The sequence below is a fragment of the Erigeron canadensis genome, chromosome 3 (genome assembly GCF_010389155.1).
Source record: "Erigeron canadensis isolate Cc75 chromosome 3, C_canadensis_v1, whole genome shotgun sequence".
Lineage (NCBI taxonomy): Eukaryota > Viridiplantae > Streptophyta > Magnoliopsida > Asterales > Asteraceae > Erigeron > Erigeron canadensis.
The window spans coordinates 43,617,475-43,642,151 of record NC_057763.1 but is presented as its reverse complement, the minus strand read 5'-3'; the positions used below and the strand labels follow the sequence as shown (position 1 = coordinate 43,642,151).

General features: G+C 33.5%; 2 protein-coding genes across 3 annotated transcripts; one reads left to right on the top strand and one right to left on the bottom strand.

The window, feature by feature from the left end:
* Nucleotides 1-1,031: 1,031 nt before the first annotated feature.
* LOC122591221 (chromo domain protein LHP1-like) lies at nucleotides 1,032-5,099 on the top strand. 2 transcript variants are annotated; one of them, XM_043763449.1, is made up of 6 exons: nucleotides 1,032-1,424; nucleotides 1,528-1,553; nucleotides 2,578-2,664; nucleotides 2,969-3,757; nucleotides 4,384-4,444; nucleotides 4,811-5,099. In XM_043763449.1, the coding sequence occupies exons 1-6, from the start codon at nucleotides 1,131-1,133 to the stop codon at nucleotides 4,811-4,813; spliced, it is 1,260 nt and encodes a 419-aa protein (XP_043619384.1). In that variant the 5' UTR covers nucleotides 1,032-1,130; the 3' UTR covers nucleotides 4,814-5,099. The 2 variants fall into 2 exon arrangements, with proteins under 2 accessions (XP_043619384.1, XP_043619383.1); XM_043763448.1 differs by having other exon boundaries at nucleotides 4,739-5,099.
* A 7,893-nt stretch (nucleotides 5,100-12,992) lies between these two features.
* Nucleotides 12,993-24,677, bottom strand: LOC122592285 (UTP--glucose-1-phosphate uridylyltransferase-like). Its single transcript, XM_043764475.1, has 17 exons — nucleotides 24,135-24,677; nucleotides 23,085-23,267; nucleotides 22,891-22,985; nucleotides 22,684-22,774; nucleotides 22,523-22,583; nucleotides 22,366-22,443; nucleotides 22,235-22,279; nucleotides 22,043-22,141; nucleotides 21,880-21,937; nucleotides 21,675-21,759; nucleotides 21,553-21,595; nucleotides 21,372-21,455; nucleotides 20,807-20,905; nucleotides 20,606-20,710; nucleotides 14,016-14,087; nucleotides 13,829-13,923; nucleotides 12,993-13,400 (listed from the first exon to the last, which is right to left on the bottom strand). Exons 1-16 carry the CDS (start codon nucleotides 24,587-24,589, stop codon nucleotides 13,861-13,863), a joined length of 1,716 nt encoding a protein of 571 aa, XP_043620410.1. The 5' UTR covers nucleotides 24,590-24,677; the 3' UTR covers nucleotides 12,993-13,400; nucleotides 13,829-13,860.

Below are 24,677 nucleotides of genomic sequence, written 5' to 3'. Positions count from 1 at the left end.
TTTTTGTTTATGGATATATTTAGGTCTAGCAACCTACGATGATTGTTTAAGATGTTCGTGTGGATCAACTATAGAGGTATTCAAAAAATTGAATATTTGTTTCATCGTATGTGATTTTATCTACTTGAAAGGTACTAAATAGTCTTTTTATTATGACTTTTATTATGGTGTAATTGGATCTGATGATATTAATAATTGTGTGCATGTTTTATGCTTTTATAAATAATACAGATATTCCGTTGCGTCTATGTAAATTTTTAAAAGATCCACCCGAAGGCTAATCTTTCTGACATTATATTCTCATGTTTGGTTCTTTATTCATGTATCCCTACTTGTCACAAAGAGCAATTCCTTTAAGGTACCCGTTAATCGGGCTAGGGTTTCCCATTATCTTTTTATTTTTTCATAATTAGCTTATGTTTAATTACTTAACATGGAGGAGTTACAGTTTGTAACTTTATATGTTGATTTTTTCTTAGGCGTACTAAACGATGCCGATCTCGGTCCTTTCGGAGTATATTTTTTCAAATACAAGGTAGGCCGAAGCTAACTAACACGTTGCTCAAGAGTCAAGACACAGCCCGGATGACTATCACTTTACACTATGTTCTTGAGATTGATTTATAAAATAAAAGAAAAGATTAGTAGATAAGTTTGCTTCCTCTCAAATCATCCCAAATATGAGGAGAAATTTTTTTAGACAAAAACAACTAGATTACCCCTCGAATCATATCATTTCCCTTCTTTTCTATCATTAAAATAAATTCAAGAACACAACTTGTTTTATAATCCATTAGATTCCTTTCTTATAAAAAACTCTAACAACATGTAAGTTTGAAGTGTTAATTGGGTCCAAAATATGATAAAGGACAAAAATGTAAAATCAGTTTGGCTTATTCTGAAAATTAAGTAAAAAGATATTAATGACCAGATGAAAATATGTACAGCTTTGAAAGTATATGTCCTACCAAGCCATTTAACTTAATTAATGAAATTAAAATTTCTTTTAGGTTTTCAAAAAAATTGGGGACACTATTGCAGCAACAGCAACAGCAACAGCAACAGCAGGCAGAGGTGGAGAGCAGCAGCTAGGGTTTGGAACAGGTCATCATCAACAACCACCAGCACCGATGAAAGGCGGACCTAGAAGAAAGACCGATCAACCACAACTGCATCGTGTTCGCAGCGACGTCGTTTCGTCCGAGTCTGAACAGAACCGTGAGCAGCAGATGAATGACGCCATCGATCATCGGTATGAGGACGAAGAAGAAGAAGATGATGATGATGACGATGATGATGAATATGATGAAGATTATGAAGATCAGTTTAATGAAAATGAAGATGATGATGAACAAGGAGGAAGACCTAAGTTAGCTGAAGGTTATTACGAGATTGAGACCGTTCGCAAGAAAAGAAGCCGCAAGGTTTTCTTACATTTACTTACATTTCATTTTTCTATATATATATATATAGATTTTTATGTTACTGATGATTTGGTGTTTGTTTTGTCATGTGTGTGGCGAAAAGGGGCAAGTCCAGTATCTTATTAAATGGTATGTCATCCCCCTGTTTTTTGAATTATTATGCATATATAGTTTTTTTTCTTCTAAATGATAGTGCTTAGATTTATGGTAACTACTAAATGATTCGAACATCTTCAAGTCAATGTCGATCACACTGCATACATTTGAGTCAAAGAACTCGCCCTCATTCGGTAATCTCAACATAGAACACCTCATTTGTTTACCTAGATTTATGTTGTAACTAGAATATGAGCTCTTAAGAAATAACAAGTCCTTTATGGAACATAGATGATATGAATGGGTAATAAGTTGTGATTCACATACACATTACGATCACCGTACTAGTGATATGCTTTGGATCATTGTGTACTCCTTTCGCCCCAATCTTTTATTTTTACCCAAATTTAATGTACTTATAAGAGCATCCCCAATTTGTAAATGCTATCACAACGGAAAAAGGTGTCATGCCAGCATCTCACATCTATCACATTGAACACACTTTTTCTATACAACCATCTCCATTGGAAAATGAACCCACATTTTCCATTGGAAAAGTGGTTTACTATCTCTTTGTTTCATCACACTTTCCAGTCAGTGACTATCACTTTGCCCCCCCCGATGGATCACTTTGGGAATTATAGTGCGAGTGTGTGATGGTGCAATAATGTTGGCACCATTGGGGATGCTCTAAGGGTAGAACTATTGTTTACGAAAGTTATAGTTATACATCTCTCAAACTTAGTTTTTTGGAGTGGACATTTCAATTGGGACAGAGGGTTATGTTGAAATGTCTGGTCAGATTTATTATCAATTTTATTTGAGTTAATGGAATTTAAATTTAGCTCAGTTTGAACCTCATGGTCGTAAGCTATGGGAATTCGGAAAGAATATGACCCCCTTGTTAGTAATTGAAGTTTTGGTGAACTTTGGTTTGATACCTAGCTCATATTAACTTTATGTGGTGTTATTTTATAGTAATGTATCTTTTTGTTTGAAATGGAATGTATATTAGAATTGCTAGTGATTTAATGTATATTTATCTGCTTTTGTGAAGGCGTGGATGGCCAGAGACATCCAACACGTGGGAGCCAGTCGAGAATTTAATCTCTTGTTCGGATATTATTGACGCATTTGAAGAAAGGTTTCATTTTATACTCTGCATTCATATGTAATCTATTAGTTAGAGCTCAAAGGGTTGGTTTATGACTCCTCAGGGCTCGGGGTAACTTATGTTATAAGCATCAGGTATCCAATATAATGAGCAAATTGGAAAATTAATTTTAAACTCTTTACCATCTATCAAAAGGTTCTATAGTATTGCATTCTTTATGTTCAACCTGGAGATCATTCTAAACAAATCCTGAATGGAGTTTTTTTGTTTTTTGTTTTTATAATTATTATAGTTATTCTATTCACACATTCTTTTTGTTCAATGAAATTTAAAGAATGAAGTCCACGAAACAAAAATCGAGCAAGAAACATAAACGCAAGAGTGGGGTTGCCCTTCAACCACCACCAGCAAAGAAGAAGAAGCAGCAGCCACAACAACAGCAGCAACAGCCACCTGGTTCTCCACCTGCTAACTATGATGTACCCGCTATCAAGCTTAGACTCCTTGACGAACCTTTGTCACGTTCATCTGGCAATGATCCCAGCTGTAGTAAATGGACAGAAAGCAGTGCTAGAGGCGTGAGGAATGTTAGAAAGGCCAAACATGTGAATGAAAATGGATCATTATCGGTCTCTAGGCAGATCGATGATATGAACGAGGCAAATGAATTGAATGTGACGCTAAGTGAACTGAAAGGTACAGCTTCAACAGATAAGGAAAACACATATAAACCTGATGTACATATTCAAGAGGATCAACCGGGTGGAGTTGGTCCTTCAAATGGGATCTCAAATGTGAATGGACAAAATTCTGTTTGGGTTAGTCGCAATTGTGGATCTAAGAGGAGGAAATCTAGTTCTGTCAAGCGGTTCACGCAAGATACGAACCCTGTCTTCACTAATGATGTGCATGATGCAATAGAAAAAATAGCCAGTGCAAATGTTGGTGTTGTTGAACGTGGGATTCAAAAATTGGACCAAGTTGGAAATTATGTTGGTTCAGTGAATGTGGTAGATACTACTAGAAGCATGTATGCCATTACCAAGATCATCAAGCCAATTGAATATTCCATTTCCAAACTCAATGATATGCAAGAAATTTTGGTCACCTTTTTGGTCTTGAGGTTTGTTCATCTCTCTCTTTCTCTTTTCTCACACATATAGGCGCACACTCTGTATAAATGACTTCACACCCCTTACCCAATTTTCGTACCATTGGTAAATATTCCGAAAAATATCAATTCATTCTTTTTTCGTTTGTTCTGATGATTTTCACCAGGTCTTCCGGCCTTTTATTTTCACAGTTACAGTTCACAGTGCCCTTAATTTTTCAAAAATCAATAATATTCATGTTAAGTATATAAGCATTATGTATTTTTCAAAAGCATAGAGAAAAATCTAGCTAGAAAGTTTTTCCCATTATTAGGCCAATCTACATTGACTTTGCATTCCTGTACTTTTATGCCAAATAATTGTATATCTTATTAGCTCATTGTCACCTGTTTGGTTTCTTTCACATATATTTTGCTCTTGAAGCTTATTTAGAATAGAAATTGTTGTAAATGCAGAAGTCTCATTACACATGGAACTTAAAAAGCTATATTCCTTCCGAAAGTTCACATGATCCCATTCCAAAGACCCCGAGTTTGATAATTTAGTGAGCCTGCCATTGAAAAGTCACCTTGGGGTCTGGGTGGATTACATAATTTAGTTTGCGGATCAATCTGATGACTTTAATTTTGTTAACCAGGTCAGATGGAAAAGAAGTAATGGTGGATAATAGATACCTCAAGGCAAACTACCCTTACCTGGTAAAGTAATCTACTTCGAACATACACCTAGAGGTGGTAGTATGGGATTACAAAATTATATTATTTCAAGAATAATCTTATTTTTTAAAAATAAACTGATCTAGGAAGTTTTCTGCATTTAAAGTCCACTTTTGGCAACACTCAACCAATGTGACCCTTTCCCATTTAAGTAAATATTTCCATCTTTAATAGTTTTGACCAGCTAGATTTAGAGACAAAATATATCCTGAACACGCCTCTAAAAGCATGATCAAGATGTTGTGTTCACTTCTTCCTGTTAATTGACTATGGCAGTTGATCAACTTCTATGAGCAACACATTCAGTATGCAAATCCCCCTGAATGAGTTTTGGTTATGGTGTAACAGTGAATCAGAAGCTGGTCTTCATTTTTCTCTAGGATGCAGCCTGTCTTCCTTAGGATGGTTGGTGCAAAACAGTAAATATTGGATATGTATTTATACGATGGTAGTGCTTTTTTCTTATGCGTCCTACTTTAAGAACTATGATATGATTATTGTAGGTGGTCAGACTTGTAACATGGCAGTAGTTGTACATCTCTGTATCTGTGCATGTATTTTTCAACCAAAGACCTTTCCAGGCTTTGTGTGATTTGTTTGTTTCCTTCCATTAATTGGATCTAAAGGGATTTTGTAATCTGAGCATGCCGGTTCTGCTGAGTATGGATAAAAAAACAATCTGTTCAACATGAAGATATTTAATTCACAATGATTAGAACTTCATGCAAGACAAAAGATAATTTAATTCATGATGTGCAATGATCATGAAATAATGGTTTCGTTTTATACTTCTGTATCTGTTGCTCACTTTCTTTCCCTCGGCCATCAAAGAAATTGGTGCCCGAAGTGTATTTTAATGATGCAACATAATTGGTTGTTTTAATAATAAAGAATACATAATTATGAGATGCTAGACACGTCATAATCATCGATTAATTAATATGAAGGGAAAAAGATATCATATAGGTTGAACTAGGTCTATTACCCGCGCGATGCACGTCTATTTAAACTAGGTCTATTACCCGCGCAATGTACGTCTATTTAAAAATATAGTTGCTTATTCTTGTTTTTACTAATGCAATTTAAATAGTACGTTTACAAGACAATAAAGATTCAACTTTTTTTGGATGCAAAAATATTTGAGGTATACATAAATTTTTATATAATGAAAGTACAAATAGACTACGATACAATATTTTTATGAATTACAAATCTTCTATCATATTAAAACACAGTTGTTCTAATAACTTATTAATCAATCACAACTCTCAATTTCTTTAAATTTTTAATTTTGACTTATGTTAGACTTTTTATTATATAAATTAATAAATGATTAAACATATAATTATATATGTTAATGTCGACCCTAACTAAAGATAACTATTATATTATTTCGGTAACCTCACAAAGGAAATAGCCCATCACTTGAACCAATTTGCTTAATAATTGTGTGAGTAAATTTTGCACCCTCCATACATTTAATTTAATAGTATAAATAAATAAATCTCATTAAATAATATCTTATCTTAATCTTAATTTTAACGTATATATAAGACAGTTGAACTAATGACTTATTAACCAATCAAATCGTTCAATTTCATCAAATTGATTATCGCTTATGTCATCATTTAGATTAACTATAAATAAAAAGTGCTAATAATCATATCCAAATATATTATTATACTAGTATTAATATTAAATTAAATTGTAGAATAAGTCTCATTAATTTTTTTTTTCATCAATAATTTATATTTTTTAGCCATGAATAGTTAACTTATATTTTTTTTTAGCCACCAACTTGAGATATTTTTTAAAAAAGTTAAAAAAATATATTTATATTTAATTTCCTATAGTTATAGTTGTTACTCAAATCAAGAGTCCTAATTTTTATCAAAGAATATGAAAAAACAATCCTAATTGTTATCTAATTATCATAGGACCGGTGATTGAAATTAACCTATTCGTGTTATGGGTCGACATTATGATCAAATACATACACTTGAATGTCAGGTACAAGATCACAATTATTTTTATATTTTAATTCTTATATATCTTTCATAATAATATCACATTATTTGTACAACTGGTTTTAAAAATTCCATAATAGATAAATTATTGTACCATGTGCCTTGTGAAATCACTAAGGCAAATATATTTATCAATATGTCTTAACTAATAATGACGGTGACAAACCTGTGATTATTGTAGTACAACTTGCAATTTATATAACACTTAGAACCGTATATCTTCAAACTTATAAGCTTTTATGAATTAAATGTATGAAAATCTAATATTAATAATATCATAAATCATATATTTAGTGTTGGACAAGGGTCTAAAATCTAAAATAATAAATGAATCAAAGATACAAAGAAATACTTAGAATTAGAGAATGAAAAAAAATTATCATCATAGTGTTAAAGTTGAAGTTTTGGCATATGCATCATAATCCCACAAATTTATTTTTATTTTTTTTCTACTTACAAACATAAATCTAATAATTTTGACAGTAACTTGTATCAATAATTTTGAAATCCTATAATTATGAGATTTTATATGTTAATCTCGTTAAAAAGTTATAACGTTACAATTCATATTTGATATTTAAATTATTAATTATTATACAATAGTTGAATTTTTCTAAAATGTAATTGAGCTTAAGATTCTTTTTGCCAAAATTATTTAAATCTTGTGCTTAATGTTATTTTAACTTATTTAATGTATACAAATGTTATAATTATTGAAGAAAAAAATATGGAGATACCAAATAGGATAAATTCTAGGTGGTGATTTTTCAACATAACATTACATTGAAGAATGCTTTAAAAGGCTCGATAACCTTAATTCATAATTGAAGAAGTATGAACTTTTAGATGAAGTTCAACTTTTGAAAACCGAACTGGATGTCAAACCGGTCTTCTTAATAAAGAACATGTGATATGGAGTCTATAGTAAACTATCTTCTTAACAAAGAATTAAAAATCAAATATGGAGTCTATAGTAAACTATCACAATTATATATCGAAAAAATAATTGAATGAAAATTGCAGTGATATTATTCATAATTTTAAGTTAGATTAACACAATATGTGATATATAAATTGATATTTAAATTGCTTAGTAATTTTAATGGATAATTAAATTATTCGAGCAAAATGTTAAAACACAAGTACAGTGACAATGCAGACATATCCGAATGAATGTAAAACATCCAAATAAACGAAAACCTTACTTAGCGAAACCTCTAATAGATTATGTATCCATTTTTCAACTGTCGGGTCACTGTAAATCGAATTTAAACAACCATTAATATGACTTCATTTTTTTTTTTGGTTTAATTCTTACTTGGTTAAATGTATGTCAAATTATGATATTATAAAAATTTAACATGTCATTAATTTTATATGTTTTTCCACGTATTACGCGGGTAATAATCTAGTATATATAGATAAGAATATGTTCATTTTGGTTTAAATTATCGTGCATACATATCAATACAATTCTTCTCTCTATTTTAAGTTTATTGTTTTATTAAAATATGGGTTTGAAAGAGAGGGTTGTCAGTAAGGTGCTATGAGTCTTCGATCATCTAAATACCTGGATCTTCCAACTATATTTTACAACTTATTAAAATAAAACTGTAACAAAACATTTTTGCAAGTTATCAAATTGTTTAAGAAAGTGAAACCATAATGGTCTTTTTTTTGGTTACTAGACGGATACCCGCGTGATGCGGCGGTGATGGTGGTAACAACGAAGGTGTGACAACGGCGGCAGTGGCGGCGGTGGCGGTGACGGTGGTGGCGTGGTGGTGACTGGTGAACGTAAATTAATTAATGTAAGAGGGGTTAATATGGTTTTTTAAGAGTTGGAATATTTATGTTCGTAATTTATTTCATTAATGGTATTATAGGTAAAAAGGTAAAGATGTTTAACTTAATGAATAAAGAAAATGGGTAATATGGTAGTTTCAAAATTTTAATTACTTAAATGAATTTGAATAGTTTGCTTTGGAAAGTAGTATAGATAGATATATATAACCACAACATGGAGAGGGAGGGAGGCCAACAAGACTCTAACTTACCAACCAAAAGACAACAGGTCTTGGAGCTAAGGTTGGTAATCCTGAAAATACTCCTAAGGTTGAAGACAAAAGTTTTGTGAAAATGAGTTTCTCATATAATTGAAGTTGAGTATATGAATAGATAATGTCGTCAAACCCAATCTAAGGTATAAAAAAAACAAAAAATAAAAAAAAAGTGTTTTATGTCATGCTTACTAGTTTTTAAACTTTTAACCAATGTCTATATTTATATTCTATAATTGTGTTCCAGAAGTCAGCTTGAGGAGGAACTTGAGTAATATTGTGACATTTTTTTGAATATATTCCTTCTACACTTTTGTATTATATTGTTGTCGCTAAGCATGATTCACTAAAAGAGTAAAATAAAGTCCATATTCGTAGCCACAAGCAAGCTAGGTGGTGGCCGGATTTGTGGTTGAGACTTGGTCTACAAGGGTTAAAAATATCAAGAGGTCCCAAATTTAAAGATTATGAGTAAAAAAATATACTTTTCGTGGCCACGGAGGTTCATCACCCGCAAAGGTAGTGGTAGTCCTGGGATTAGTCCACTTTCAAAACGGGTCGGATAATTTAGTTAACCTAGCTATAAAAAAGAAGTCCACATTCACTGCTAACAAGCTAGTAAACATATAACTGCGATTATTAAAATAGGATATATTAGCAAATAAAAATACATTTAAACCGTTAATGAAGCTAGACATCATGGTCTTGATCAAATGCAACTAATTATGTGGAAGCATATACATAAATAATGCAGTTGTTGCACATTTTTTCTATTTTCATTGTAAGGTCTGATCTACTAATTAAGGACACATATATTTATATAATTGTATGTATTGCTGTCATAGATGATGTTGAAGAGACGGTTACTACCAAAAATGCAAGAACAAGAAGAATATATTTTTCAATGTGATCACATGATAGACACGAACTATAAACAATTTCCGTGCAAGAAAAAGAATTACACATTTATATGTTCAATCGTTTTCGTTTGTGTCATTTTGTGAAAACCATGTTTCTTACTTTTCACATCAAGCCATCAACTAATCCGGGCCCATGTTAAATTGTGTCTTTTCTTAACTTAAAATCAATTTTAAAGAAAATAGAATGGTGAAAACGATTGAAACTAACCACCAATGTATGATTATTTCCCATTGTATATATATATATATAGAGAGAGAGAGACACATACCATATATTATTAGATCAAATGGTATGGTATATCACTTAATCTGTTAGCTAGAACACTTGTTTGAACAAGAAAATGGACACTAAAGGTCCATCACCACTTGTTCCTTTTTTGATGCTCAATGTTTTCGCTATCATAATCTTTAGCGATATGGTGGAAAACTTGATGGTGATTCCTTTTATATTGGTGCTTGCGATATACTTCCTTTTTTCCTTCTTTCCCTTCCGTGATTCATCCGTGGGTTCCTATCAGTATGGAGATGGTGGCGCTACTCATGAAAACGACGGATTTGGATTTGGAGCGTTTCTTTTGGTCATCATATGCCTTATTTTGTGCCAAATACTAAGAACTTAGTTTCCATAATGTACTACTACGTAGTTATGATCAAGCAGTAGTGTAAGATATGGCCCGTTTGATAACCTTTACCATTAGCTTGAAGACATAAACATGTGAGTATTTACTGCTTTAGCCAAATGGGCTATTATTGGTAAGTGCATGTATGTATATTGTAATTTAACCATCTTAATTTATGCTTGTGTAGTGATCAAGTATTTTGGTTAAATGTTGGTTTGACTGTTTGAGTGGGTGACATATTCTTTAAACTGTTCTGTTTAACTATCTGTGCAAATTATAGTTCTTTTCTATGAAAAGGTGAACAAAAAATGAAGGTTGAATTTGAGGTCAAAAGGATTAATTTAATATATCTAGTATAAGTTTCAAAAAAAAAAAATCAAATGTTCAAAAAAAAAATATATACATCTAGTATAAGTTTCATAGTTTGGTTTTGAAGATCAAGTGTTAAATCCATTACCCGTAAAAACAATTTCTTTAAATGATTTCTTTGATCATATATAAATCATCGATAATTCATTTATGTTTTCATAATCATTAGTTACTAAATTTCACGTCTAAGTTAACTATAAGCAACATTCTTTCAATGGTTCTAGGTGATTATAATTATCTACTAGATTTTAGGCCCGTATCAAATACACGAACTTACAGTTTATCAATATTAAATGTTAGTTTATTATGATTTATAATTTAGTTACAACTTTTAGTAATAAAACTTTGATCTATATATTAAAATTTGAGTTTTATAATGATATATTGTTTAGAATATGTTCATAGAAGTTCCCCTAAATTTATAATTGGAAACACAAAAATATAAGTTAAAGTCAAATTTGAAAACAAAGTCAAGAAAATGATATGAATATGTATAATAAGAAGCATAATCCATAGTAGGTTTGAATAATTAGTATTTCGTAGATTTTACTAAATGTGCAAAATTTGGGCCTAGGATTTTTAGGCTTAAGATGCAATTCGAATTAGATTTTGATACGTATGTGTTAAGGTCTTAAGGATCAACATCTCTTTAGAATTTAGAAATATATTAATATCCGTAAATTTTAAATTCGTAATTTTTATAATTTTAATTATGACATCATCAATTTTCAATTTAATAAAATCGAGTATTATGATTAGTTAATAAGCTATTAGGTCAGTTGTCTTTTAGTATATATAAAAATAACATTACTGTAATATTATTGATAGAATAAAGGAAATGAGAAAAAAAAAATTGCACGATGTTTAAATTCGTAAACTGATTAGTTTATTGTTGTAACTATTTTTTGGTATATAAAATAACATATAAAATCTTATGATTTAGACCTTAAGAAAACTAATGTTACATATATTGCAAGTAAAGAATGATAGACGTATCACACAAAGGAATGAAAATTGGACTTAAAAAGTGAATATATATACACAACAATAATTTGAAATATAAATTAGAACTAATTTATTACATAGATTGCTAGTAAAACTCTCACGTTTGTGCGATGGATTAATATGTAGGGTGGGATAGAATGATGTTCTAAATGAAAAAATAGAAAATTTCACTTCCAAAATGAATGAATTTAAATTTAAATTATAATATATTATATATAAAATAAACAAAAATTTAAACTAAATTATTATTATTAATTTAATATATAATTCTTGAGTTATTTTATATTCATTTAATACGATCCACGTGTAATTCTCCTTATAACTTTTACTATCTACACACTGGTCAAACGCATCATTTTATATAAAACGGGGCAATAAATGCGGCGTTTTACATAAAACGGGCCGTTTTGGTAGTATTTGCTTCAAACATTTGATGTGTGTAGATAGCCGCTCTCTTTATAAAAACTATGGAACTGAATTTATAATTTTGGCCAACATGTGTTTTCCGATGGGAGTAGGGTGAGCAAAAACCGAACCGAAAAAACCAAAAACCGTTGGTTTTGGTTTTCTAAAAACCGAAAGTTATGGTTCGATTTTGGTTTCTAATGAAAAACCGAACCGAACAAAAATATATATATATATATATATTGTTAACTTTATTCTATAATTTTATCATTTTAATTATTAATTTTTGGTTAATATGTTAATATATTTGCATTTTTAGGTGTATATAATAATATTATTTATATGTTTTTAATGAAAATACATTACAAGATTGATTTGCTTTAATAATTGTATAATCAAACAATGCATAAAAGATATAAATAGTTATATATAGAATTTGTTTGAAATTTATACAACTTACTTTTATAGATTTGTTGTCATTGTTGTAGTGTTATTGTTACTAATATTGTTTTGAAAACTTATTGAAATTAATTATGGTATAATTATAGAATATAAATTTATAAACTTTTCAAGCTTAATTTGACCCAAACCCAAATCACAAGTGATTAAAAACGACTAAAACCAAACCGAAATAGACTCAAACCGAAACGCAATGGTTTTAGTTTTTAAAAACCGAATTATAATTGTTTGGTTTTCGGTTTTAGCAAAAACATACCCAAACCAAACCGTACTCACCCCTAAACATGGTGAGAAATTGACGGAGAACAAAGGTCCAATGTTTGTTAATAGCAAATGTTCTGTCTACTCACAGAATCCTACATACAAACTAACAATTCTTTTCCATCCGAAACTCGTATCTTCATGTAAGGCATCTCTCAATTCATAACAGAACCCTGATGGTGCTTATTAGAAAGGTCGATGGGATGGATTCAGAGTTTTTTCCTTTGTCACGAGATTCCTTATTAAACTGCCATAATTACAATATTTTTTTATCTTCGGAGTATCAACGCATGTGCCAACCATTATTTTGGCTTGTTTTTGTGCTTGTATCAAAAGACACTGGCTGTTTAACAAAGCAAGACGATTTTCATATACTGAGCATGCCACTTTACCATGTAATAAGATGCAAGTCAACCAGAAAAATATTACTCTCATCATGCTATTTTCCATAATCCTAGGAATGTTACACTAACATTTTAAAATTATTCCCAAATCACACAATAAACAAAAAAAAATGTAACCTTGCTCGTATCGCCATCTTCTCTACTCATGGGCCAAAACCGTGCTCAGTCAAAATAAGCCAAAACCAAGTAAAAATGTATGCGTATGAAGTGAATTCTATGTTATCAGCGGTTAACAGCGGCCATTATTAGCTTTCAATCTGACAAGAAATACACGTTGGACCCTTGTCAATGGACAAAACAAATGTTCTTATACTCTGCCAGATCTTGACGAAGCAGTTAGATTTCATGCAACTGACAAATTTTCCAGCAGACGGGCAGCTTGGTGATGGATCAAGCCATAAGAATTGCCTAGAACAGAATACAGCTCAACCGTTAAAACTATTAAACATAAAGGCATTTCCTTTGTCAGGCCAGCAACAGACGACCATGTTTTTCAAAACTAAAACTCACTCGTAGCGTAGCCAACATTGAAAGATACATGCGAGTGAGTCAAAATGTCAGATATAGAGATGACGAAATGTGGGTCAAACAGGATAAAGGGTCTGATCAGACATTAATCTAGTTTTCAATATTAAAAAACTTCAAAGACTTTACACACACCGAGAACAAGTTCTATCAATTTTTGACCAACTTGACCCATTCATATTGTAACCAATTTATGAGACTTTACCCATTTGACCCAGTAAAGTAAGTACAACCCTAATTCATCAGTTACACATAAATTGGAATGAAACAATATTTGTTTGAAGGAAGGAAAATAACTAAGAGAGAAGAACCTTTAAATTTGTTGGCTTGCAGTTGATGTCCATTAAACAAAATGAGAGGCAGGACCGCTATCTACTTCAGCGACATCTTCTTGGCCGTTGATTACCTGAAGATGAAATGAATGTACTCATCCAGAGTTATACATAAACATACCTTTAACAAAAGTTAAAATATAATACGGTTCTTTAAAATTTGTACCTTATTCTTCAACACAACTCCGTCGGGGATTACAATCTTCTCACCCGGTCTAGCATGAATGCTGACGAACCCCTAAGGATAGATAAAGAAAACAGTAAGATTTCATAACATAACTCAGGAAACAAAGATTTTTACAAATTGATCTTCCTTATTGTCAACTATACACTCATAACAAAAATGAAGTATCAGATACTAAACTAATTCTACAGGCATCATCATTTTAGAGCACTTTATACAAATGAATATGACATAAGAACATAAGGTAAATCAACAGTAGAGAAACATACCCAATCCCTAGCACTTAAAGGGTAAATATAAAAGTGGACTTTACACTAAATTCAGATAAGTAGCTTAATAGCTTATAATCAATCATAATTGGGTTTAGCGCCAGTGCACCACATAAAAGCACGGGTAAATGAAAAACGGAAGAGGTTTTCCTTAATTCCTTGTTCGGTTTACCTACGGATGGTAAGTCTTTTTTTTTTCAAGATGTGTGCGGCCTAACCGGGGTATTCCCATGACCATCTCCAAACCATTCCCCTAGCACCTCACTTGAGCTTAGTTTAACCAATGTACGTCATATTTACCCACACTAGAAGTGGCAGGACAGGCATTTGGGCATTGGGTCAACACGAGTCATTACTGATCAAGTTGGATTTGATCAGCAAACACTTTCTTAAAACTTCTTGTAACAAATGAATGTGTCAACTTTAATTACAAAAACAACATTACAATAATAATAACAATCTGAATCTTCTTTTGGAAAAAATAATTCCACGCGTTTGGTTCACAAAATGTTTTTGGAAGGAATGGAATTTGTCAAAGGAATTGGAATTTGAAGGAATAGAATTTGACAGAATTTTTTATTGTCTTTTTAAGATTCAAGTGATGGACGGAATGATAATCCTTCCCACCACCCCAAGGAATGGAGATTCCATCAAATGAGGGGATGTTTACATTCCAAGGAAATGAGATTCATCCATTTTGAACAACCAAACACAATTAAACTCCAATTCCATGAGATTCCATCAAAATCTATGAGCCAAATGCAACTAAATCTTCAAAAAGAAAAATTAGGCAGGTGTATGCCCTAGAAATAGACTTAATGACAACCCATTCCTCTCTTAACTTAAACTGTTGATTCTATTTGAAACTCTGAAAAAAGAAGAGTTCCAAATCTGAATGGATACTAAAGAGTCCAAAAGGGTTTGTATTAATATCGTTACTTTAAAGTGATTAAAGTTCTCGGCTGTAATGCTAAAAAAATGTTAAATGAATCTTTATCCAATTAGAAGCAGCTTAGTTTCTTATCGATCACGTCCTAATCTGAAGTGATTTTCTTGTTGGGCGTGAAGTCCTTGTTTGGGCCTGTTTTTAATTCGGGCCGGCTGGCTTTTTAATTAGGCCTTAATAAGGCTGGTTATAGAGAAACTATCACAAATCGTCCCTGTGGTTTGCTCGATTCGCATTTTCATCCCTGTACTTTTTTTTTATCATTAGGCATCCATGGGCTTTTCATTTTCATTGCCATTCGTCCCTCATACAAACGTCTCTCATACAAACGTCTGTTACTTTTTATCCGTTAATGCCCTCACGTGCTTGCCACGTGAGGGTAAAATAGTCCATATTCACTAAAAACAAACCACAGGGACTATTTTTCTTTCCCCATAAATTACATAGTGAATCTATACATACATAAACTTACCTGTAAATCTATATTTATGTCCCTGTATACATATATATGTGTAAAAAAATAAGAGGGATCTATCAATAATCATACATTTCCATAACTTCACATCTTCACAATTTCTTCCCAAAAGATATTCATATGCACACACATATATATGTTTAGATCTGTTATTACTCCCTAAAATAATCACTCAACAAATAAGATCATTCCTAAATTTCAATTTTTCCAACAAAAAATCTAATCAACCAAACAATAATGATTCAAATATATATATATATATATATATATATACACACGTACATATAGATTTATCTAAAAGAAATATCATCAAATCGAAATATCATAAAATAAAGAAAATCTCATTAAAACCCACCATGGTTGGACGACGGTAGCACCAGATTTGGTTATGCTTCCGAATGAAAACAAATAAGATTGAATCTTTGATGTGGGTTTCCATCCCCAATAATAAAACTTGTATTAAACAGGAGGAAATTGAAAAAAGACAGATGAACATGAGGGAAAGGGATGGTGGTGATGATGGTTGGCCAACGATGATGGTTATGGTGATGGCAGCGATGGCTTGTGGTGGCAGGGGCTAGGCCTGCGACGATGATAGAGGTGGCATTTGTTGGGCCGACAACTGTTGTGGTGGTAGCAGTGGTGGATTGTGGTGGTGAAAAAGGTGGGAGATGAAGATGATTTGATGTTAGTGCTTTTTAAATAAGTATAGTTAATTTGTGATATGGAATGCGAATTTCATGAAACTTATTGATGTTATAATTTATTGTGGGTGAATAAAAGTTTGACTAAAAATTATTAAAAAACGTGTGTATATATATATACACACGTTTTTTAATAATTTTTAGTCAAATGTTTTATTAATGAATGATGAGTTGAGAAGATGAAAGCATGAAAAAGAAGATATGCAGGGGAGAGTAAAGAATAAGAACACTTGGAGAGAAGCAAGAAGAGGAAAAAATAAACATTGTTTTGGGAATGTGTATGATTTTTTTTGTTGGATCTTAAAAAAGAAGAGGAAGAAGAAGAAATAAGTGTTGGAGAGAACCACAGGGACCATTTCTGACATTTTCCTATATAAACTATTAGGTTTGGACAATTTTACCCTCACGTGGCAAACACGTGAGGGACTTAACGGCTAAAAAGGGACGGCCATTTGTAGAAGGGACGTCTGGCAATGAAATGGAAAAGCCCATGGACAGTTAGTGATAAAAAAAAAAGTTCAGGGACGAAAATGCGAATCGATCAAACCACGGGGACGATTTGTGATAATTTCTCCTGGTTATAATTAGATTTCTTTGGGACCAAGTTTGTAAACCCTAGCTGTCTCCTATATATACTGGTCTATTGTATTGTAATTCTGTGTCATTGAGCTTAATAAAATCCCTAGTTGCAGCCGTGGATTAGTTCACACACATTGTATGAGATACCACGTTATATTCTCGTGTTGTTCTTTATTTATTTTCTGTTTTTGCTTCCGCTGTGCAACCTACTGTTCCAAACAAGTGGTATCAGAGCTTAGGCTGCTTTGATTCTGTTCGTGGCTCCTGAGCTGCTTTGATTCTGTTCGTGGCTCCTGAACTCGCGATTAAGGGACTGTTTTCTGCCCCTTTGTTCGCTGATCTTGTTCTGCTACTGATCAGATCTGTTTCTGAGATCAGTTTGATTGAAATTCAGTTGTGGCTGCTGCTGTTCGAATTATCTTAATTCGTTTGCTGCTGCTACTGTTCGGTTTTGATCTATTCTGGTTCTGTTCCCGCTGTTTGCTGCTTATTAAGCTGCTTTTCTGCTGCTGTTTGCAGTTTTCTGCTGCTGCTGGAACTGCTGCTTTCTTCCTGTCAGATCTATTTGAAGCTGGTTTGCAGCTGTACAACACCAAAAATCATCCCTGTTTGCAGCCGACTCCTGCTATTGGATCTCGGGTTTAGGGTTCCTGTTTTGGGGTTTTTATTTGGGTGTTGTTGACTGATCTTTTGGAAGACAAGGTTGCTCTTATTGGTTTTTTTTTGTTTGATTCTTGTTGACAGGTGTTAATCAACTAAGTTGAAGCCAGGTAACTTTGGTTATTTATGTTCTGTTTGTCATTATGGCTAAAGGCGGGAAATTTGTGATTGAAAAGTTTGACGCTTCGGATTTTAGTTGGTGGAAGATGCAGATTGAAGCATTACTTGGTCAAAAGGATCTGGACATTGTTATTGGTAAAAAACCGGAGAAGATGAATGAAGAACAGGCAGCTCTTTGGGATACGAAGGATAAGAAAAACAGAGGGGTTATAACACTGAGTTTGACGAGATACGTGGCTTACAACATCATGTCTGAAACTACTGCGAGTGGTATGATGTCGGTGTTGTCAAATATGTATGAGAAACCGTCCGCTGCGAATAAGGTACTCCTGATGAAAGAGTTGTTTACTAAAAGAATGAAAGAGGGGGACTCAGTGACCGAGCACATTAACAAATTGAACTCGATCTTCCAGATTGTCTTTTGTTAAGATAGAGTTTGATGATGAGACCAAGGCTATACGATTTTTATCTTCATTGCCTGATAGTTGGTCTGGGATGGTGACAGTTGTTACTAGCTCGGTGGGAATTGATGATATGACATTTGAAAAGATTCGGAATTTGGTATTGGGTGAAGACATTCGCCAGAGGGGTACTCAGTCGAGTCGGGATCTTCTTCTGAGTAGTTACACGTTGGCAAGAAGGGAAATAGCAAGAATAGTGGCAGGGGTCGTGGCAAGAGTCCTTCTAGAACTCGACCAAGTGTGCGTTGTTGGGACTGCAACGAGACAGGGCATCTTAGGAGTTCGTGTTCTAATAAGAACAACTCCGATAAAGGTTTGAATTCTGCTATTAAGAGTGCTTCTGATTCAGATGATGGTGATGCGCTGGTACTTAGTAGTGTGGAACCTTGGGTCATGGATTCTGGTGCATCAGTTCATGCCACCCATAGTGCTGATTGCATGCAGGATGTTAAAAAAGTCAATTTTGGCAAGGTTAGGCTTGGAAACGGTAAGGTTCTTGATGTGACTAGCATAGGTAATGTTGTTTTGGATACTTCTTTCGGTACTACCTGGACTTTGTTAAACGTGAGGGTTGTTCCAGAGCTCAAAACAAGTTTAATCTCTGTTGGGCAATTGGATGATCAGGGTTTTGATGTGAAGTTTGTTGGAGGAAAGTGGACGGTGTTCGAGAAACATCGAGTTATTGTTAGGGGTTTCAAGAAAAGTTCGTTGTATCTTGTGTCTGTTCCGTCTGGGAAATGACCACCCCTGTTAAGACGAACACCAAAGTTGGGCTCGTTGAGTCGGTAGTTAAACGAGTTCGGTCGACGGTAAAGAACTCCGGGACTCCAGGTAATCTGCTTGAGCGTATTCGGAAGTCTGAACGTATACGGGAATTTCGTGACAGTGGGACTAGCTCGACACAGTCAGGGAATCTACAATGGGTTCGTGACAGTGGAAGTTACCGTCATTGGAGAGTGTTCCTCTAAGAGTCCTGAATCAACTTTGTGGGAGGCAGATAGGATTGGGATGTGAAGCTGAGGTCTGCTAAGACCGTGTTGGGGACATCTGAGGCTCCAACGGCGCCTTCTGTTTAATAAGTGGGGGTCCGCTGCAACTAGGTGTGCTATGGTTTGAAGTTTGGTTTGTTCGTTGACTTGGACCAAATCTTCTGTTCCATTTGTTTTGGGATTACTGTTTTGACCGGGATATTGTTTGCTTGAAAGGCGGGCTGAAGATTTTCACAAGGTCTTCAAGTGTTGGGCGTGAAGTCCTTGTTTGGGCCTGTTTTTAATTCAGGTCGGCTGGCTTTTTAATTAGGCCTTAATAAGGCTGGTTCTAATTAGGTTTCTTGAGGACCAAGTTTGTAAACCCTAGTTATCTCCTATATATACTGGTCTATTGTATTGTAATCATGTGTCATTGAGCTTAATAAAATCCCTAGTTGCAGTCGTGGATTAGTTCACACACATTGTGTGAGATACCACGTTATATTCTCGTGTTCTTTATTTATTTTCTGTTTTTGCTTCCGCTGTGCAACCTACTGTTCCTAACATTTCTAAAGAAAAAAAAGTCGATTTTAGAAGTAGCATATTAACACATAACGTGCCATCTGATGCAAAATGTATCACAAAAAGAAATGGTAGGTGATTCAAATGAGTTGTTCAATGATTTCAGGTGAAAAGCTTTAGCTGCTTTAAGAAATCTTAACATTTTGATATCATTGAATCCCTGCCCGATAAACATCTTGGGTGCACAATTGGGATGCACAACACGTATTCCAGCACAGTTTCATTATGAAGGGTACGGTAGACTTGTCGGTGGGTTTCAGTCCCTTCACAATTGGGGTTTATTATTACAGAATAAATTGTTCCTCGCATGTAGAGATCAATGAGAACAAGTGAAGCAGACAAAAAAGTTTTAATAAGTTTATTTTTTAGTTTTATTGCTTGCTAGGGTTTTAGTACAGATAAGTGACCTCTTGACGGTAGGCCTAGATTTGGTGGTCAATAATGTTGAGTCGTATTATATGATTTGTAAATGCAGGCTCTAAACTAAATTTCCCACCATACAATGATCCTTTAAGTGTTCCACGCAATAGGGTAGAGCAATTGGATCCAAAAACCACTATTCTATATAGTAGTGGAACTTTAGCATATGATTTCGTATGTAAAAGGTGTTTACTCCCAGTGGATTATTATCGCCAAATTTGTTCTTGTTGTAAATCACTTTTTCTTAAGATGGGTCTTAGCAAAGCAGACAGCAAGACAAACTTGACCAAAATACATATCGGTTTTACAAACGTGACAGACAATATATTCAAACAAATATATAACAAATATAAAGTAGCATGATCTAATATGGAAGATTTTTTGTTACCTTAAGAATGACACCATTCCCAAACCAAACATCGCCTGTTACCTCTAGGTTATCAAGATCAATGATGCTAGGGATGGACTTAAACCGGCTTTCAAATTCAGTTAACTGGAAGACAGAAAAATGTGATCATTAGTATAAATTAAAAACATTACAAGGGGTGGCCTAAAAAACAAACCATGATTTTCTAAATACATCGTTCACCTTTTTGAATTCGGGACCTAACGTAATAGTAGGATTGGCAGGATCCTCTCTAGCCTCATTGCGTATAAGGATGTCTTTAACACAGGTGTATAGATCAGACTGCAGAAAGATATGATTGTATATGAGCATGTTACTCAAAGCTACGATCATAATGAATACTGTAGGTAGCAAAATGGGCGCGTGGGGCAGATCTGGTAACAAACCACGACAGCTAACTTTTGGTATGGGTGAAACAGTTCAGTCCGTGTTGGACCGTTGGGTTGACCAGTAACATTCTGAGGCCAAAGATTTTGAATGTTTTATAGATAGTCGGTGTGTGAAATATTGCAAAAGTTAAATAATTACAAAAAAATCCAATTTTCTTAGTAAGATTTAAGACATTCTGAATGAAAAATATGCTCAAGTGACATTTTAGCCAGTTTGAGCTTGTTAACTTCAAAACTTTTTTTTTTGTCTATATTTCACCCATTCAACCAGTTATATACATAATATAACCTAACTCAACCCATTTATAAGTAAACAGATCAAACTTGACACCTCTAATGAATATTGTTACAAGGATAACCTTAAAAATAAGTAAATCTGATGTTTCCTCCAGTGGAATATTTCGAGATCCAGGAACAGTTAAAGCAATGGGGCGGCCTAGTAACTGAATAATAAAGGATATAAAACTGCAATAAGTCGGTATGGAACTCGAAAACTAGTTATATAACATAACACATAAACTAGATCATGTCAACAGAAACCTTTGTTTTCGGACGATTCGCGATTGTATTAATGTTTACCCACCTGTAAAAATCAGGATCAATCATGATTATAAAAATTGTTTGTGCATTCGATAAACAAGCATTCGTTAGATAGCACTCACGAATTCATTGTGCTGGTGAGGTTAAACTTTCTTTCTAACTCCATACAATACTTGATGTTATTCTGGATCAAATGATTTAAAATATCTGGCACAAAACATGAGGAACCCAAAATCATAAAGTTGGTTACTAATTAGTACAAAACATATTACAGCTTATAGAACAGGTTACTTATTAATGTTTAAGCATTAATTTTTATAAGGATACCTATGTCCACAACTTGAGCCAAATTATCCGAGTTCAGCATCAAAATGTACTGTTTACCCTGAAACAAAAACGAGAGAATCCTGTATTTTTAGAAAATTCAAAAACAATTTTTTTTAACAAAAATTCAAAAACTAATTTTGAAGAAGATTTTATCAGACTTTACCTGTGATAAGAATTTATCAGGCTTGCCACTGTTCTTTAAGGAAATCAAAGCCTCCTTCCGGTCAAGAGCAATTTTGATATCATTCTCTTGATATTCATCCTGTAATGCATAGTTTTCATGTGAAGAGACATTTTATGAAGATCACAAAAACAGCTGCGGCAGAAGACTAAAAAACTTCAAATAAAAGCATACCTCAACTAAACAGGATATATTCTTGCTGGAATGTTTCTCCAGAATCTATATAGCAGAAGATGCAATCTATTAGACAAGTAAACGCAGAACAATATGTCAAAATTCAAACTAGATTCAGCAAATTCAGTTACCTTCAGTGTCTCAGCGTGTGTACTAGCATCATTCATCAGAAGCAGGGGAATATTGCACCCATACATTGAATTCAGAGACTACAAACAATTTCACATCTATATTTACAGGAACATAAAGCGGAAATACATTAGGCGAAGTAATAATCAAGAAATTAACCTCAATATAGTTAGCGATAATATCTAGAGATGTCAATCCTTCAGAAACCTCAATTGCAGACCTGCATTAAGTTAGAGAGAATAGATTGATATACTTAGATATCAACAAATATTACAAAATAAATACAGATGAAGAAACTTATGGCAAGATAGAATCCATACTTTGGCCCATCAAAACCCATCTTTGCCCCTACATTGTCATTGATCTTTACGACAACAAGTTTGTCAAGAAGCTCCTTAATTTTCAAAGGATCTACACCCATAAGATGATTACAGAAACAGCGTTATAAAGTTGGACATGAAAGATTATCAATTGAGAAGTAATACTTCAAAATAAACAATCAAAAACGCAATAGAAGTATAAATTACCATTAGAAACAGGTGATAAGGTTTCGTATGATACGACATGCAACTCATCTTCAACACCATCTATCTTAATCTTGTCAATCAGATGAGCATTCTCACTTCAATCCATAATCCATGCACGACAAAATTCAACATTCATCTTAAACAAAGCCCAAAATATTATCATAAAAGCATTTAAAGTCAACTAATCATCTTACACAATTTTCTCCTCTTCCTCTTTAACCACCTTTCCTTTAGCTGCACCAAGCTTCTTTTGCTCATACTGTATCGTTTTTGTAATCAGATTACAAAACAAATACACAAACTGCACAGAATCATTCGCAGGAACAGGATATGTAATTTTCTTATACGTTTCCAACGGCATACTCGGATCAACCAACCTAACATTAACCACTAAAATATTCAACCGTACATATTTGCATATATCTATACAGGAGAAGAAAAAGATTTGAATGAGAGCAAAAGAAAGATTGAGAACAGTGAGAACCACAAACTTTTGTGTTAATTCACATTCGATCAAGTACATATGACATGTGGAAATTTTTAAGTTCAAGGAAAACCCAAAAAGAGAGAGATGAGACGTGTTATAACACCTGTTAATTAATCATTTAACGCGTTAATGCATCAAGTGGCATGTTAACTAGAAAGTATTTTTATGTTTTTTCTTTCTCATTTAAATATCCACCAATCTTAACATGTGAATGATCACGTAATTTGTGGTTCTCACAATTCTCTGACCTTTTTTTGTTTCTTGCTATGCATAGTGAAAGGATCACAATATCATATAAAAAGGGCACAATTAATGTAAAAAGATACAACAATACCGAATTTCGAGGGGGGGTGAGGTGTAGACAGTTAACCTCTACCAACGGTAGAGAGGCTACTCCTAGAAAGACCTCAGGCAAGAAAAATGTAAAAAGGTAATAAATTTTCATTTCCAGCTTAATTAAAAATAATTTGTTTTGATGTTTTCCGACTCTTAGTAGTTGCAACTAATGTTGCTTTATCCAAAATCACTAATGTACATCGCATAACACCAATTGTGCATCGCAAATCTTAACTTACTCTACAAAAACCGACTTTGTGATGCACATATGTTACGTTTAGCCTTCTCGCATTTTGGCCATTTCTACTATAACTCACCCCTAGCCCTAAATACACATACACAAATATAATATAATATATATAGTATTTCATGAAGAAAGTACAATATAAATAAAGATGAAATGGAATGGAATGGGGCTAACCCAACAATAGGAATCTGCAACCTAGAAGCTTCAAGAATAACCGAACTCTTGCGTTCGGTATCGAAAATGACGACACAATCGGGCGGATTGATGGAAGTAATATTCAACTTCTTATTCCTAGACCTAAACTTCTTAGGGCTCAAACTATTAGTCAAAAAACCACCAAGTCGCCAAGAATGGTTATTGCGACATCCAGTCGTCTTAATCATCTGTTCGACAATCTCATCGACCAATGGATTCGTGTTGACGAATAAAAACCTGCCGTTTTCACGATAAAGATTTCCGATGAAATTGCAGGCGCTACGGAGACAGACAAGGGTTTTGTCGGCGTCGATGATTGTGGTCCCATTGCGGGCGCCGTAAGTGTAGATTTTGTAATGGTTTTCGGCAACTCGGCGGCCTAAATGTGCGTTTGTGCTCAGGAGTTTTTGAATAATGGCTGAATGTATTGTCATTTTGGTTTGGATTTTACAGAAGAAAAATGTTCCTTTTTTGTATATACTGACTGAACAGCACAAACAAAGATTGGGGGTTTAAGGGTTG

Bases quoted from the DNA above. Each gene is read 5' to 3' on its own strand.
- LOC122591221 (XM_043763448.1), top strand. From the start codon at position 1,131: ATGAAAGGCGGACCTAGAAGAAAGACCGATCAACCACAACTGCATCGT. The intron at 1,554-2,577 runs GTATGTCATCCC...GCTTTTGTGAAG, and splicing joins GTCCAGTATCTTATTAAATG to GCGTGGATGGCCAGAGACAT. The intron at 3,758-4,383 runs GTTTGTTCATCT...TTTGTTAACCAG, and splicing joins GTCACCTTTTTGGTCTTGAG to GTCAGATGGAAAAGAAGTAA.
- LOC122592285 (XM_043764475.1), bottom strand. From the start codon at position 24,589: ATGACAATACATTCAGCCATTATTCAAAAACTCCTGAGCACAAACGCA. The intron at 23,268-24,134 runs GTTAGCCCCATT...GGTTAATGTTAG, and splicing joins TTGCAGATTCCTATTGTTGG to GTTGGTTGATCCGAGTATGC. The intron at 22,986-23,084 runs GTAAGATGATTA...TATGGATTGAAG, and splicing joins GAGGAAGAGGAGAAAATTGT to TGAGAATGCTCATCTGATTG.